This window comes from Haliotis asinina, chromosome 3 (assembly GCF_037392515.1).
Source record: "Haliotis asinina isolate JCU_RB_2024 chromosome 3, JCU_Hal_asi_v2, whole genome shotgun sequence".
NCBI lineage: Eukaryota > Metazoa > Mollusca > Gastropoda > Lepetellida > Haliotidae > Haliotis > Haliotis asinina.
This window is the reverse complement of record NC_090282.1, coordinates 32,021,502-32,040,348: the sequence shown is the minus strand read 5'-3', so window position 1 is coordinate 32,040,348 and position 18,847 is coordinate 32,021,502. Positions and strand designations below refer to the sequence as shown.

The 18,847-nt window shown below is 38.3% G+C and overlaps 1 protein-coding gene across 1 annotated transcript; it reads left to right on the top strand.

The window, feature by feature from the left end:
* Positions 1–1,065: 1,065 nt before the first annotated feature.
* LOC137276737 (U5 small nuclear ribonucleoprotein 40 kDa protein-like) lies at positions 1,066–18,632 on the top strand. The gene is made up of 9 exons (XM_067808373.1): positions 1,066–1,540; positions 1,963–2,092; positions 2,429–2,522; positions 7,491–7,656; positions 13,354–13,476; positions 14,987–15,107; positions 15,801–15,883; positions 17,381–17,546; positions 17,817–18,632. The coding sequence occupies exons 1-9, from the start codon at positions 1,424–1,426 to the stop codon at positions 17,864–17,866; spliced, it is 1,050 nt and encodes a 349-aa protein (XP_067664474.1). The 5' UTR covers positions 1,066–1,423; the 3' UTR covers positions 17,867–18,632.
* Positions 18,633–18,847: the final 215 nt, after the last annotated feature.

Genomic DNA, 18,847 nt, shown 5'->3' with positions numbered 1-18,847 from the left:
CACGTTTCTGCACTTGATAAAACAAGTATTATTATGTATATGTTTCAGTCCGATGTTGGTTTTGTATAGTAGGCCTTCTGTCTTTTCAGTTACTGCAGGCGTATCTTTGAAAACACAATGACATTTGGAATGCGATCCTATGTAACAGACATGTTATATTCGGGATAACAGTTTCTCAGTCAAGCGCAGATCCTAGTACTTTGTCAGGTTAAGTCTTATTCCACTTAAACCAGATCGGGGTCAGGCACCTAGCTAATCGCCAGCACCTGACCCGCTCAGTCATCGCCTCAGAGAAAGTGTAATGCCAACTGTACAAATAAATATGCTACATTTGACCACTTCTAAATGACACTGTGCATTCATAGCTTTCGACCAGTGTACTCTGAAGGGTACACAAAGTTCGTGATCTAAACACCCAGTTGCCCGACAAAACAAAACACTAAAATCTACTTACCTAATATATATGTTTTTATTTCACAAAACACTAAGTCTACTGATCATACTTACCTAATATATGTTTTTATTTCACAAAACACTAATATATTTTTTATTTTTATTTCACAAAACACTAAAGTCTACTTACCTCATATATATGTTTCTATTTCACAAAGCAATAAAGTCTACTTACCTAATATATATGTTTTTATTTCACAAAACACTAAAGTCTACTGATCATACTTACCTAATATATGTTTTTATTTCACAAAACACTAATATATTTTTTATTTTTATTTCACAAAACACTAAAGTCTACTGATTGTACTTACCTAATATATGTTTTTATTTCACAAAACACTAATCAGTAATATATATATATTTTTTATTTCACAAAACACTAAAGTCTACTGATTATACTTACCTAGTATATATTTGTATTTCACAAAACACTAATCACTAATATATTTTTTATTTTTATTTCACAAAACACTAAAGTCATCATATCAATGTTCATCCAATGTTCACAAAACACTCAAGTCATCATATCAATGTTCATCCTTTTCAAATTTTATATGATATTTATATGATTTTATATTTCGCCATATGTAACATTTGTATCCGTTTTCGCCAAGGGGAGGTTCCGTTGTGTCCACATGGTGGCGTTTTCGCCAGGTGCCGTTTTGCTTTGGTGCACCACTTTGTCCCTGTCTTTTATACCTTGATGCATGACTATATGCAAACATTAAATGCAGATTTCATCTAAACGGCCGACAACTCTGTAACACATGTTTATAGCTGCTTCCGATTCACTCAAATGCTCGAGACAGTTTTCAATAGCGGTACTCAAATACTCAAAATTCCACACATCAAACTATGAAATAGTCTATAACTCTGCAGGTTCCCGGAAGTGAGATGCGCATGTTCTAACGTTCAAACTTCCGGTTTGGAAAGAAGCGTGAGACTGTTTCAAAAGTAAATAGTAAACATGGATCACAAGCGAAAGGCAATGGACGGAGCAGTGGTACCTGTGAAAAGAGCACGCGGAAATGAAGTTGTGTTAGCAGACGGCGAAACGAATGGTGCTTTACTACAAAGTCAGAGTGTAAGTTGATCGTGTCAACCGGTTACACTCGTGCTTTAGCGGATTGTCTCCCTTCTCCTGTTAATTTTATATTGTTTATTATTGTTGACTTAATTGGGTATGAAATGGAGCACATTTGATAGAGAAAAAGGATATATTAGCTGTTTTTCTTACAAGTCTTATATTGCAGTCTGTGCTGTTGTAACACTAACATGGTGTCAGTGTTTCTTTGGGGACATTGTGACTTGAATTTCAGTATTCAAGTGTTACACTATAACAGGCTTAAAGAAGTGTGAAAAGCAATTTTTGCAACCTTCAGAAAAGTGATAAAATAGTGGTTGGAAACTGCACATTAAAATATATTCCCATGTTTCTTCTGTATTTTTGTGGTACAAACATATTTCATGATGTTAATGTTATTTTTGTCTTGTTGCATTCGACAGGGTCCACCTCGGACATCTAGTCTTGATGGGCCAATCATGCTGCTTACAGGCCATGAGGGAGAAATATTTACTGCCAAATTCTCTCCAGATGGTCAGATAATTGCTTCATCTGGATTTGACCGTCTCATATGTGAGTAATCTCAGAACATTATTAAAAGGCACCCCATCAAAATGTTCTGCAAAGGAATAGTATTAATTAAGATGAAATATTAAGATGAGCAGTACATTTATGTGGATGCATTTGTCTATCAATTTAACCTTGCATAAGTAACCATGTGGAAGCTCTTTATGGAAATTAAGTACTCTGAAAAGACATTCCATGTTAGCTGTGACATCAGATGACAAACTATATCTTCTCTAGCAGACGTTTTTCTGTCCCAGTGACTTTATATATTAGTTCAAAATGAATATTGAGAACTGTATTATGTATCTATGCGCCTCCATTCTGTTTTGTTTTTTTTTTCAGATTTTTGGACAGTATATGGGGAATGTGAAAACTTTGCAGTATTGAAAGGGCATACAGGAGCTGTAATGGATTTAGAATTCTCCACAGATGGAGGGTAATATTTAGACTGGAATTGTTTGCCTCTAAGTTTGCAAGTTTCGTTTTCTTAGGGTTGGTCAAGATATATACATCACTTCTCACAGTCTTCAACAGTGTTCATTCTAACCCTAAGAAAAAGTGGGCCCATTGCAAACCTGTCCTCAGTTATATGGACCATTTAGAAGCTAGTGTGGGTCATGTCAAATTGCTTTGACTTGTTAGACATACAATACTTAGTAGTTGCTCATTTGAGGTCACTTACATATACGATATTTGACATTCAATACAGGTACAGTCAACAATTTGAACGAGAGAAATGAAACCAGGATTTGTTCAGCATTTATTTAACAGTTTTGATTAATTCAAAATGAATTTTAAAAGCAACACTGCAACACTAAAACAAACAGTTTTCTCAATAGTTTTTAAACACCACAAGTTGAAGGAAACATTACAGGAAGGTTGAGGACAATATATATGTCTGACTGTTGAGGAAACTATTAAGTGTAACAAATGTTCAGTGTTCAGTTGATTTTGAGAATTAAGAACAGACATTACCAGACTTAAAGGAATTGATTGTCATTTTTAATTTTTAAAGGTCACATATACTCTAATAGGGTACAAACGCAAAATCACTTGCTGACATCCTTATAAATGAAACCCCATCATTAAAAATGCTCCTGTCGATCTGTAATTACCTTAAATCGACCTTTTTGTCAACAGTGCAAAATTCTCAGCTGCAAACGAAATTTCAACCAATCAGAGCGTCGCGTCTCCGTGACGTAATAGTGGGTATAGAAATGAGGGTCTGTGCAGTATTCATCTACATTTCAGGGGTTTAACTATTTCGTTTACAGATTTGTACAAACCTGAAATCGCGAAAGCTGTTGAGAAAAATGAAAGCTATATGTTCTCACAATCTACTATGATTTAGTTTTGTCTCCTGCTTTGCCTGGTCTTCTAGTTACAACCCTTGTTTTCATCGACGATTCTGTCAAAATCACTTGGTGTCGCTAGGTTGTAATCCGTGTTAGGTGGTATAAACCTACACGTTATTTGTCATCATTCACTTGATGCTCAGTTTATGAATTTATAACAGGTATAATTAGTGGTAACGCCACTTAGATTATCCGACAAAGGTCCCCATTTGGCATTTCTTTTGTCTGGATCGACCAAAGGATTAACCGATAACACGCTGATTGATTAATTAGTTTTATGCGGATTTAAATGGGGATTTGTCAAAAGGTAGTGTTTATGTATGTACATTTGCTAATCTATACTGAATACACTCTGTCGTGTCTGTGTCCATGTAAAACAATGCCCTTCTATCAAAGGATTAACCACCAATACATTGATTGATTGCTCATTATTGGCTAGCTAAATAACTTTTTAAAAAGAATGAGGCACATTATGCAATTAGTTGCCAGGTGTGCTATCTTGAGTAACCAATGAAACTATACAGCAATGTGAAAAACCTGAAACGATACATCACATTTTCGTATATTAGTTATTCGTATTCGTTAAAAGACACATCACTTGGGAAATCTGCAGATGAATTATATATCACTTGTTTTTGTGGATATAGATGGATACATTCCCCGAAGAAGGTAGTAGCCTGACATTGCTCCTATAACTTTAATTTTAATATTTGCATTTTTGTTTTTAATACGTTGTTGTAGCTTTCAACAGAATCATTGTTTTCGTCGTTAAGTGTTATGATGCAGACGACATACGCTAGGGCGTGCGTGCAAATTATGATTCATATAGGAAAACTATGAAATGTCTACATATTACATTCCTGTTATACATTCGCAGATCGCTTCTTTTTATTAAGTTTCAAAATGCATACAAGTATGATTATAAAGTAATTAGGATTTTGAGACCAAATATAAAGACGTTTATTGACAAGTGTCTACATACTGTTGAGTGAACGTTACAAACCAAGTAAATTTAGCAAGTGAAGAAATTTATCGCGCAGTATTTTCACTTCAACCCCGACCTCGCTTAGGTTATATTACAGGTTGTGTCATGCAAGTCCTTTTGGTAATGATTCAAATACATATTTATGTAGTTTTGATTTTCTAACTTGATGAGAACAAACCCTACATAATCTCATTAATTCAAATGGATTTGACTTCACGATTTTCAAAAATGGCGGCGCCCTGTCTGAGGATGAATGCTATTGAAGTTTGTTTTCACCGACTTACAATAGGAAAATTACTTTCTACTGGTAGTAAAATATGTATTTTCTTGATGGACATTAGGGTTTTACATGACATTGCTTATAACATACCAATTTCACTCTTGGAATCGGTCAATATAAGGGGTCAATATAATATTACTTACGATAATGTTGTCACTTCGACCACAACCTCGTTTCCGAGGAAGAAAGCGTTATATCCATGCAAAATCCTTTTGGTCAGCAATGTGTAGTAAGCAGTCTTGATTTTATAAACTCGATGAAACTTGAACTCCATTTTCTATCTTGGAAGCGTGGTAGAGGACGAACCATCCGATTTGGTATATACCACAGGCTTCCACAAAGCTCACTTCGCACACACTAACAACCAATTTAAGCACAAACTACGGAGTCTGGTGGAAATGTGTGCATAGTGACACCATCACCCGACCCCATGGAACAACTGACGACAACACAACAATTCGGCATGTCTATGGTGACGTCGAGAAATCAGCAAAATGACAAGCTTCCTACACATTTTCTATACATTTAACTGGAAACCGTTCCTTCTATGACGTCACTGTAGGGCTCTGGCGACAGAGTTACGTAACCTGTCTGCGGTTTCGTTTGCGGGTGAGAGAGAAGCAGACGGCTTTTTAGCAACTTTTGAGTGGTTGGTATTAATTAACCACACATTCTTTTTTTAAAAAATGGTGTTTCGTTTATGACTAACCAAAAGTCTCTCATATGCAGTGATAAAAAGAGTACCAAAAAATTGAGTTTAGTGGTCCTTGAAGGATTGACGTAAATTCCCTGCTTCTACTGATGATATGTGATCTTTAGATTTTGTATGTTTTTGTGCATTCTGGTCTGATAATTGTCTGTGCCATTCCCTGTAAACTCATTATTTTTCTGATGGGTAATACACATTGTATATCGCATACAATTTGCCTCTTTATCAAATGATACACATGGGTAAAGAGTAAAGGTGCAACCACATATTTTTTAAAAACACATGGACACATCATCCTGGCATTTCTTCTCTGACTCATCCTCTTTTTGGGTGTCATTGTCACGATTGTGCTCTCTGTATTGTCATCATGACAAGCTGTTTTCTTTTTCGCAACAACAGAGATTTTGACAGCGAGTGAAACTCCATGGCAACAAAAGTACAAAAGTGCTACATGCTACATGATTTGATCTGTGAAAGAAACTGACTAATCAGACACTGTTTTACAAAGTGCGTCAGATTTTTCACAATACTGATTTGTAGGCTTCACACTGTCGTTTGAAACAGCTCACAATTGTAGAGTTTTTGGGACTCAAATTAGTCAAAACAATACCAGCTTGCTTGAGTGAGAGAGGGAAGTGTATTTTGTTGCAGTCAAACTAAGTCTGCGTTTTGAGTTTTGCTTGAGTTGATGCTTGAAAACAAACATAGTGCTTTTCAGATTTATGTTTAATGTCTTGAGTGTGCCAACATGGCCTGCCAGTATTTTTAAAGTGCTTCATATAAACTTTCAGTGTGCGAATGGCACAAGGGCGTGGCTTGGAATGAACACTGCTTCAATCTTGTGGATAATTTGGTTTAGGGGTAGCCTAGTGGTTAAAGCATTTGTGCATCACGCTGAAGTTCAATTTCCAACATGGGTACTCTGTTTAAAGCCCATTTCTGGTATCCTCAACAGTGATGTTGCTGAAATATTGCCAGAAGTGGTGTAAAACTAAATTTTTCCTTATCCTGACTAATGTTTTTTTGCTCATCACATGAGTCAGGATAAGTATAAAATATCATTAATTCTCATAAACATTACATCCTCAATCACTTGATTTGATCTAACTTTTAAAAAGATACAGATTGAGCAACAGTTGGGGTTAATATGTTTACTCTTCAAAAGTAGGGGAATTGTACTTTCAGTGTACAATAGTCGAAGTTGGGAGATATATGGGACTGAATCGATGTTTATACAGTAATAATGGATGTTTTGAGAATGCATCACCACATGGATTTCATTCAAACCAAAGCTGTTAGTTCAGGTATCCCCCTTGTTAAGTGACTGGAGTATGACATGAAAATTTCAGGTTTACAATTTTCAGTCTTTAGTGTGTGATTTGACCCGGAAAACCCTGACCATACACAGATGCAAGACAAATTATTAAAACATCAAGATTCATAATGACTGCACGTGTAGGAGGCGCCTACATTGTGCATGTGCTTCCCATGCATTTTGTTTGCATGTGGTGATAATGTGTAATGATGCTGCATACACAAGATGAATGTGATTATAATGTTCCTCAATTTTTTCGCTTTCTACCAGACTTTGAAGTTCAGGTTTTTTGAAGAGTATAGTATGACCTGCACATATGTGCATACAATGTCAAGAACAATCAGTGTTTTTGTCGACTTAGGTTTTGATATGAACAAATGAAACAGGTCTGTGCCACAGATTTATCTGGATTCCAAAAGTTGTGGTAGTGGTAGATAAACCTGTGGAGAAAAATCATTTACATGTTTAAGTATTAATCCAGTTAAGCCTTAACCTCTTTACTGGTCCTTTGTGAAAAAAGTGCATGTCATTTTCACAAAGCAACAAAGCGAAGGATAAATATTATCTGAAAGAATTTTAGTCCAGTTTTGGATTTTTTAATGGAATTCACTGTGGACTTGCGATCAAATAATAGGCACTTTAAACACCTATATCAGTCCCTGCTTATGCAAATCTTTCTTCATTGTAATTCAGATTGTGTGGCAGATGTTGCCCCAGTATTTTACTTTATTAATAGATTTACTCCTTCATGTTCTTCCAGAATGCTGTTCACTGTATCAACAGACAAGACAGGTGCAGTGTGGGATGTTGATTCAGGAACACGAATACGCAAGTTGAAAGGTCACCAGACATTTGTAAACTCATGTAATCCTGCAAGAAGGGGTCCACAGCTGGTGTGTACAGGAAGTGATGATGGAACAGTCAAAGTAAGCTTGTGTGGAGTGTATTAACATTTGCCGTATCATGCATTGAAACTTACAGAACCAATGATGTGGGTCCTACGTGACCCATATATGTTATATAGGCTTCTAAGGGTTATTCGTCTACCGAAAAACGACAGTATTATTTAAGATCAGTTTCAGCATATTTATTTACGATCAGTTCCAGCAGCTTTATTTAAGATCAGTTTCAACAACGTTGTGAGTAGCATTGCTATTATTTCCTACTCAATGAACAACTTGGAAACAAGCTTGGATTTATTGAACATATGTCATATTTGGGATTTCACTTTCTTAGTAAAGTACAAATTCCAGTACTTTTTCGGTTGAGTCCCATCCGGGATTCGAACCCGCACCCTCAGAGTCAGGCACCTAATCGCCAGCACACAAAGTCAGCCGCCTAGCCCGCTCAGCCACCGCGACTTCCACTCCACGGTGCAAGCGTTTAACTTTGGGCTTAACAGTGTAGCTAATAATAGTACTAAGGTGAATATTGTACCCCAAGGAATTACAGTTATTTAGATGGAAATCTTCTAAGAAATGGCCTCTATCGGTCTCCGACAGACTCCTAAAACCGTCTTTGTTTCTCAGTCAGTGAACATGAAAATGTAATGAATGGGTTACATTACTTGCATGCCTGTTGTTTAAAACACATGTGCAATTAGTCTGTCTGACAGTCCCTGAACCACTTATTTTCCCTACTTCCAAGCCCTCCCTGCAGTGCTAAAACCATTAAATTAAATTCACAAATTTTAAAATTGCAATAGAAACAGGAAGGTACACTAATACTGAGAGACACCTGAGGCAGTGTAGCCACTGTAAAGAGAATGATATAAATACGATTGAGGATGAATATCATATTTTTCTGGAATGTGCCCAATATGCAGATATTAGAAACAAATACCCTACTGATGCTTTGAAGAAACCATACAACCATATGTTAATATTAATATTTTAAAAGATTCAAACACAAGTATTCTTTATAAAGTTGGAAATTTTCTTTATCACACAAACCAACGTGTTGTTCTACTGACGTGTCTGCACACCTATGGTAACACCACTTTACCAAGAAAACAAACATTAAACAGTTTAAGACGGTTTACATTCATATTAAATATCTTCTCTTTAGTATTCTAAATAAATCTTTCATTGTTGCATACCTTTTGGGACAATATGAACGTCACATTTCAACTGCCAACGATACATATTCAGCCTACCGTAAGGATAGTGTCCCTTGTCATGGTCATTAGTCCCAGAGCACTGATTCTGATCTGGCCAATATAGTCAAAGCAGGCTATTGTAACATTGGCGTGGAAACTTATATTCCAAATCCACTCCGTTATTACAAATGCCAAAAATTTGGACATGGATCACAGTCATGCACAAACTCCAAGACATGCTACCGATGTAGTGAACAGGGTAATGATGCGAATGAGTGTACTAAACATCCTAAATGTGTGAATTGTAATGGAGAACATTTGACTTCCTCTAAACAGTGTCCTGCATTCCAAACAGAGCACAAAATCATTAAATTGAAGCAAGAAAAGAATATCTCATTCCTTTGTATGTAGACACCTGATCTATCTATCCATCTATCTATCCATCGAGTACTCCTCATATATAGCATTCCACCAAGCAGATAATTTGCATTCTAATTCAAATCCTCAATTTGAACGTCTCAAATCCTCAACATCTATGGCAAACCTCCACTACTACTTCCTGAGGTACAGATAGATCGTCAGCACGCAGGATCAACGAGCAGCATCTACTAGACCTTCAACTGCGTCGTCTACTATGCTGCAACTTTCAGCGAGTCTACTATCTACGCAGACATCTACAACATCTACACTCAACACATCAGATGCTTCTGCAAGCCAACCGCTGCTGCACTCATCACCCAGAAGAATGATCAACAATTCATTTCAGAACATCTAGTCTCGACGTCTATGGGATTGAATTTACTATGCCGACAAGGTCTACTATCACTGTCGTCATGGGGAGACAGCTTTACTGAACCCATGTATAGAGCTCCCTCGTCACAGTATTCGATGGCAGAATTGAGGCCATTGCTAAATCTGTTACTCAGGACTCCAGGGAAGTAATGATGATAAAGTCAATCGACACTTTGACTACTGTCAAGCAGTTACTTCTCAAATCTTTGAAGGGCGTTTAGAAGTGAAATACATAAGAATGAAGATTTTTATGGATATCAACTTCTTTATATGAGAACACAACGTTTCGGCGTTAATGCTTACTCCTTCATCAGGTGATTGAGAATGGGGTACAGAGCTACATTTATATGTGCAGATAAAACAGTAACAAAGTAACAAGTGGAATGAATTAACGAAAGCTGGAAGCCAGTATAAACAAGCACTGATAGGAAGCCGACAGTTATGATAACAATGATGGAAGCCAGTGGTAATACATTACAGATGATAGGATATGTTTACATAACACAGATAAGGACGATGTACATGATTGGGGATCAGGATGGAAGCCAATGGTGATACATTACGCATTAACTCCGAAACGTTGTGTTCTTATATAAAGAAGTTGATATCCATAAAAATCTTCATTCTCAGTTACTTCTCAGTGTTACTTCAACATGTCAAAGTTCTCCGGGGTTCAGAGAGCGAGAAACAAGAAGTACAACGCTCAAGACCTCAAGGGCTCTTTTCATTGCTCAAACAGAGGAGACAGGTGCTCCCACGGAACAGGACACCCTGCCAGGAGCACTAAAGGAGGAAAGTGCTGAAGATCAGGTTCGGAATTACTGGAGCCTTCCATGCCCAGCCGTTCCTGTACAACCTTCATGAGTGGGTGGACATTTGCAGCGCTACTAGAGAAATTGGGGACTTCTCAACTCTAAGGAAAACACCAAGGAAAGTTCCACAAGGATTATCTAATGAAGCCAGAATGGTTCATAATGATCCATCTACCACACAAAGTGCTGGAAGTTGTGGTGGCTGAGTGGGCTAGGCAGCTGACTTTGCGTGCTGGTGATTAGGTGCCTGGCTATGAGGGTATTGGTTCGAAACCCGGATGGGACCCAGACAAAAAGAGTACTAGAGTTTGTACTTTACTAAAAAAAAGTGTAATCCCAAATATGACATATGTTACAATGTCTACTCGGTCTGCTCACTTCAGCACAGGATTTGACCAGATGAGGACATCAGCAACTACACCCATTACAACGGTTCCTGATTCAGCACCTCAACAAGTTGGATTGGATTGCTCTGCCAGACACCTTGAGACCATATCTACTGTGGTGGACTCACCAATCTAATGTCTGTGCAGGGACCTATTTACTAGAGCTGGCCTGCAACAACCATCTCTATGCAGAAGCGTCCCTACAAGGTTGGGATACTCACCTAAACAACAAGGTGGCGGCGGGAATCTGAATGAGCAATGAACGCATTCAGCATGTCAACCACCTGGAGATGAAAGCTGTAATCTATGCAGTATGGCATTGGTTGACAGCATTTAGAAAGTAACTACTCATGGGTTATTTAGTCAACTGCACAGTAGCGTCCTACATACACAAGCAAGGATCAACACAATCTCACAATCTACAGCTGACCTTTCAACTCTTTGACATCACTGACAACTTGAACCTCCACATACAGGCTTGTCACATCCCATTTGCACACATCATGGCCGATGCGCTGTCATGCTCTCTACAACCATCTCTGACAGAATGGATGCTAGTATTGCTACATAGAGAGGCGTTTCAACTCATCAGTCAGACATTCAGTCCTATTTGCCACATGTTTAACAAACCAACATACTTGTCTCTAGTATCGGATGCGTTAGCATGGGCTGAGATTGGATTTTATCGCCAAAATTCAAGTGCCTTGACAACTAGCCAGATAATTCCACATCTAGGCATTATCTTCAGCCACATGATTCACAGGATTTTTTATGTTCAGCCAGAGCGTGGAAAATATATCTCCAACTACTAAGCCAAGGAGACAACGTTTCAAGTGCCTATTCATCCCACTATCTACTGAGACACCTATGGAAGTATCCCGCTACATTATCTCAGTATGGACGAGAGCCGTTATACCGAGGGCTTACAAAGCTAGCAGGACATGAACCTCCTCGAGCCTCCAGTCCACATGAAGGGACAGCCTTGACGTCAACACTCGATCTGAACGGAAACTGCTCGTTATCAACTATTATGGAGGGCTACTTTTGGAAATCGAATACAGTGTTTGCCAATCACTACCTACGTGACCACAGAGGCCATCATTAGCTTTCACCAATTTGTTTGCACAACAACTAATGGTTCCACAAAAGTGCTGAGTTTCACTCACCCGTTTATCATGTGACTTGTTGAGACACTCTACGGAGTGCTTCATGAAGACAAGTTTGACTGGATGTGATCCCCCCATCACAGAGATGAATAATGGAAGAACAGGACCGAACTATTGCCGTTATGTGATGTACTTATATGGCAGTGAACAGAATCCAGCATTTCCTTACCCACCACCGTCTCCATCGGTTTCTGTAGGCATAAGAAGAATGAGTCAGGATAAGGAGATTAGGAGAGAGTGGCAAGCAAGGCAGATCATGTGAACATGTTAATGGGAAAGGGAGGTTCCCGATGGGTGAGTGTATTGTACATCTGCTTCAAATAGAAGGGAACTTCAAGGGATTTCAAGTGTTCCAGTGTCTTCATATAGAGGGAGGAGATAAAGACAATAAGCATGAGTCAGGATAGGTATAAAATATCAATTTTATTCAGAAAATTACATTTACTCATAACAGTCACTACTGGCACTTTGAACAAAGACGAAATTCCAGCCGGGTTGGGCAAGGGTGGAAAGTGGACTTCTATAGTCAGGTTATTCTCTTACATCAGGGAGATGTGTATCCTACCACTGCAAGTGTTGTTGTGATTTATGAATGAGATTGCATCCATCCTGGTGCTAAACAATAAAGGAATGAAACAACAACTCCATGTTCTCTGCTCATGGTTGGTATGGGTGAGTGAGTTTACGCCGCACTCAGCTATATTCCAGCTATATGGTGGCGGTCTGTAAATAATCAAGTCTGGACCAGACAATCCAGTGATCAACAACATGAGCATCGATCTGTGCAATTGGGAACCGATGATGTGTCAATCAAGTCAGCGAGTCTGATCATCCGATCCCATTAGTCGCCTCTTACGACAAGAATAGTCACTTTTATGGCAAGCATGGGTTGCCGAAAGCCTATTCTACCCTGGGACCTTCATGGATCTGGTTGGTATGGGACGGTTGGATAGCTCAGTGGTTAATGTGTTCTGTCATCACACAAGAAAACCTGGATTCAATTCCCCACTTTGGGTTCAAAGCATGAACCCCATATCAGGTGTCCCCAGCCATAATATTGCTGGAATATTGCTAAAAGCAGTGTAAAACTAAAACTCCCTCACTTGTACTTGGTGTAATGTGTCTGTGATGGGTATTCACCATGATAAACTGTGGCATGGCATCTCACAGGGTAAGCACTAAACCTGCACATGTTTAGTCTTGTGCAAGACCACAAAGCACCCCTACCTTGTGGAAAGGCATTGTGAGAAGGCATTCACTAGATGATTCTTATTCTGCTTACTGAAAGTACTGATAGAATGTCTCTTTAAACTGCAGGCTTCAGATGGCTAATGCGAGCAGTATGTGCAATGCTTTTGTTTCGTTTCAGTTGTGGGATGCCAGAAAGAAGGGTGTGATACAGACATTCCAGAACACATACCAAGTAACAGCCGTCAGTTTCAACGACACAGCAGAACAGATCTTCTCTGGTGGGATTGACAATGACATCAAGGTGAGATAGTGTGGTCACATGGTTGTTTACACTGACACTTGATTGTGTAACTGACACATGTGATTGTTTATGCTCACACATGTGATTGTTTATACTGACTCACTTGTGTATAATTACACACATGATTATGATTGTGTATATTGACACACCAATTTTTATACAGACAGACATGATTGTTTATAGTTAGAAATGATTATTAATACTGACACATGCAGCATTCAAAAGAATTGCATCGGGCGGGGAGTTTCAATTATCAGCAGGCCCTTGTGGCCTTCAGTAAATCATCTGTCTGGAATTTATTTTTTTTATTTTTCCTTCCATGTTCGTGAATCATCCACGATCCATCATGTCACAAAAACTTAGTTTCACTTACATTAGTTCTTTGCGCATGTGAATGTTAACACCAGTCTATAGCAAATAAAAATGTCTCCCTGTGCTATGGACATGCTGATTAATTTTGTAGAAACTGTTAAAGTGTACAACGTCAATTTCATTTTAATTGGTTTGCCTTTAACAAAATGATCCTGCAAATTTCATTCAGGGCCTGTAGATTTCAAAGCTTGCAGGTGGTAACAGGTCCTGATGGCCAACAGGCAAATTAAAGTATCGCAAACACTGAACACATGATTGCTTATGCTGATATATGTGATTGTTTATACTAACATATGATTGTGTACACTGACCCATTAACTGCTGATGCTGACACACATGATTCCTTATGCTGACATGATTGTTTATGCTGACAAACATGATTGTTTATGCTAACACATATGATTGTGTACACTGACTCACTAATTGTTTATACTGATACGCATGATTCGGTATACTAACACAGATGATTGTTTTTACCATCACAGGAGTTGTTTATATTGATGCACATGATTGTTTATACTGACACACATGATTGTTCATACTGACATAGATGGTTGTTCATATCAACACACGGTTGTTTATACTGAAACACAAGATTGTCTATACAGTTATACATCTTTGCGTGGATACACATCATTATTTTTACTGATACTTTAGGGTGAGTATCCTGCATTCAGTACATGCCATAAGGGATGACTAATATGATTTGGAGATCATTCTCTCTAACATGATTGATACATAGCTTTCCACCCCCACCACCATTTTCACCATGTTGCTTGTGTTGACACAAATTAACAGATTATGGTGAAGCAGTTACTAGTATATTGTGTTTTTAATGAAATGTGATGGCAAAGATTTTTTTTAGTTTTTTACTGTCAAGAGTGCCTGTGTTTATTTTTTGCAACATTTACCCTGTCACATACTTGGCTTATTGGCATAATTCTCAAAAGTGTATTGCTTTAAAATCCATCAAATCAAAATCTGTCATTTATGTCAGTTGTTATACAGGGATAGTCATACTGTGTTACAAATTCTGATTTAGTTCTGTGTTTAGACTTGCTAACAGTGTCTCATTTTGGATTTTCAAGAAATAATTGTTGTCAAGGTGTTTGAGACATTGTTTTGCTTGTTTTCCCAGGTTTGGGACTTGAGAAAGAATGATGTCCTATATCGAATGCGAGGCCACTCTGACACAGTGACAGGGATTGAAGTCAGCCCAGATGGGTCCTATCTCCTCTCCAATGCCATGGATAATACATGTAAGGCCATAGGAGCATCAAAGGAACATGTATAGGACAGTACAGTATTGTTATACTCTCTGAATGGGCATTACAAAGCCGAATATATCCTCAGTATACCATGCTTGTTGTAGTAGTCAACCAATGATGTAATGGTTTACCAGAAGTCACCCGTGAAGGTTCCGGGGTAGAATAGGCTTTCAGCAACCCATGCTTGCCATAATAGGCAACTATGCTTGTCGTAAGAGGCGACTAACGGGATCTGGTGGTCAGACTCGCTGACTTGACACGTCATTGGTTCCCAATTGCGCAGATCAGTGCTTATGTTGTTGATCACTGGTTTGTCTGATCCAGACTCGATTGTTTACAGACCGCTGCCATATAGCTGAAATATTGCTGAGTGCAGCGTAAAACTAAACTCACTCACTCACTCACCAGAAATCTGTGTCACTATACGCTGATGGCAAGGGAGTTCATAATGATAAATACTGGTTTGCCTGGACAGGAGAAAGGACAATTACTCTTGCTCAGATTAGAGCAAGGTTCCATTTACATGCTTTCTTGCTGCCCAGAAGAAACCTCTGTTACTTTAAGTATGTGGAGGGATGGTCATACTTTCAAGCACTGGATTGTATAGCAAAGGCCTCATGTCTCACACTGTGGTCAAGTTTCATTTATTGTGTTTATATGTTTAACTTCAATGTTCTATTTCAGTGAGAGTGTGGGATATCCGACCCTTTGCACCCCAAGAACGATGTGTTAAGATATTTCAAGGTCATCAACATACATTTGAGAAGGTACAGTTATGTAGGAGTCTGTAGTGTTTTACTGTAGTACCTGCTTTAATTCTTTACTTCGAGTAGCCATGTAGTCTTATCCTGACTCATGCTTATTATGCTTGTCTCCTTCTATGCGAGTGACAGTGGAACACTTGGTTCCCATTGAAGAGGATTAAAAGTACACTCGCCCATGAGTTGCCTCCCTTGCATACCATCCCACCGAAACAGTCACATGACCAACCATTATGTTTCTAATTTTGTCAACAAGATACAAATGTGCACCAGAATGTTCAGTCTAAGTAAACTTAGTCTCAGTGTATTTCGTTACACTCCACCACTGAGTCTAACAAAACCTAGTAGAAGGTCGAGTCAGGGAACCTTTGGACGACCAATGACCATCCAATCACACGCGAGACGGTTAATTAGATTTAACCAATCAGACAACGGCTACTGTTTAGGGATCAGAGGGACTTTCAAAATATTCAGGTCACCGACACAGATCTCTCCACATACAAATCAGCATGTAACACAGTTATTTGACCTGCGGTATATACGCTTTGGGGTTTGTGTTGACATGGTTACCATTAGCTAATATTTCCGCAAGATGACATCCTTGAATATTGCCAAAAAACCATTTTCAGCGACTGTTTACTCACCGTTGTCATGGTTGTACGTACGCCATGTGCATCACCTGGAAGCGAGTGTAAGCTAAATAGCATTCAGAATCGTTCAGGTATGAAACTTTTCGAGATAAAAAGTTCAAAAGGTATGTGCAAAAGTGCACTTTCGCAATTTGGTAAGCTGTGTTCTGATTGGTCAATCTCAAAGGGTGCCTGATGCGACCTCCCATAAGGTTTTGTTACACTCAGTGGTGGAGTGTAACGAAAAGTACTGAGACTTTTTTTAAGTTAGACTGCCAGAATGTTAAACGTCTGAGACCAGATCACTTTCTACTTTCACTAAGCTAATATGCTATGATATAACTTGGGTATTGCTGGCATAAACCCACATCATAAAGAATAGGCATTATGATGTCAAGCTGATCTTAGGATGAGGTAAAAAGAAAGCATAAACTAAATTTTCCCTTGCAGTTTCAGTTGTTCACATATTTAGTTCTTATAGACATCCAAGATGCAATGATATTTATCCCATACCATCATTTAGTTTTATGATTAAATCTGACCTATTCCATTGAAAAATAATTAAAAAATAAACCATTGCATGTGAAACAGAATTTGACCTAATCAACTGCCTTAGCCTGCTTTTCATTGTTTCTTTGGGGTAGGCTAGAGGTTAAAGCATCATCTCGTCATGCTTAAGGCCTGGATTCAAATGTGTGATGCCCATTTCTGGTGTGCATGATATTTCTGGAATATTGCTAAAAGCGACATAAACCCGTACCCAGTCATTTGGTCTTTTCATGTGAACTCCCATATCTAAGCTGAACAGTTAATACCAGAACGTTGGTTTGTGAGTGTATTTAATACTAAAGTATTCATGTTCTTTAAATTTCAGAATCTGTTGCACTGTTCATGGTCGGCAGATGGCAGCAAGGTGACAGCAGGTTCTGGTGACCGCTTTGTCTATGTGTGGGATACGACGTCACGAAGGATCTTATACAAACTTCCTGGTCACGCAGGCTCCATCAATGAAGTGGACTTCCACCCTCATGAACCAATAGGTAATTCCAAAGTTCTGAAAGAACTTATGTGCTTGAAAGTTTCATGTAAAACATAAGACTTCCTTAAGAAACAGGTTGTTCAGATATGTGACTAAAAATAGTTTGAGTTTATTATTTTTCTTTGGTGATGTGTATACAGTCTTGTCTCTATGTCAGGTTAACCAGAAAATATAAGTGCTTTTATATGTTTTCAATGTATTTTATACACACAATGCCTGTGGTATAAGCATGTATGTTGTGGAGGTTTGAGGACTGTTCGTTTCTTTCCAGTGCTCTCCTGTTCCAGTGATAAGAAGATGTTCCTCGGAGAAATAGAGTGACCATGTCTCTACAGCAGACGTGTATACACTCCGTAACAAAAGTGAAATATGACATGCACACAGTGTATGTCTGAGTACGCACTGGATGCAGCATGGGCACCATATATTTTGTCTGTGAGACAGCCTAATGAACAGTACAGTGTCACACTGACGGTTGCCCTGTTCCATGCTGCAGACCAGGTACCTCTCTCATGTCTCAAGAATGAATTTGAGGTTGCATTTACCATTTTGTAAATAAAGTCATTTCATTGTATGATCAAATTTACAACAGACATTGGTGATGAATGTTTATAGTGGAATAAACTAAGTAAGGAGATGTCAGTCGTTTCATACTTGACATCGATGCTTCATTAAGACAGGCAGTGGGGTAGTCTTGGGGTTAAATCATCACATTGAAGACATTAAAATTGAAGCAGGCACTTCTCTTTAAGTCATACTAATAAATCAAGATCTAGGTTAGTTACTGTCAGTATGGTATGTATAGGGATGTGTATCAGCAATCAAAATTATATTGTAGTATACTGCGATATAGGTACCTGTATTGCGGTATGTATTGCAATATTTTGTGACCTCAAGTGTTTGACAGTTAGTTGCACAAATTGTGCATGTCAGTCCTATTTTCTACATCATAATTATGTCCCTAAACATTTTTGTTATGGTTCTGATAACAGCAATGTCAACAGAATTTTGTCGTTGAATAACCAAGGAAAATATTTGTTGTGAAGATCTATGTAGATTTTAATAAAGCCATAAAGATTATGACAAACACTTCATATATGTCCCTTAACCAATATACTGGTTCTCAGAAAAATATTGCAATATGTTACATTTAAAATGCATATTGCGATATACTGGTATAACGGTAATACTGTGGAGCCCTAGTTATGCATGCATGGATGATGCAATATACAAACTTAAGTCTGGCCCTTACAATTCTGTCATTGATACAGTGAGCATCGATCCTTTTCAAAGCGTTTACAA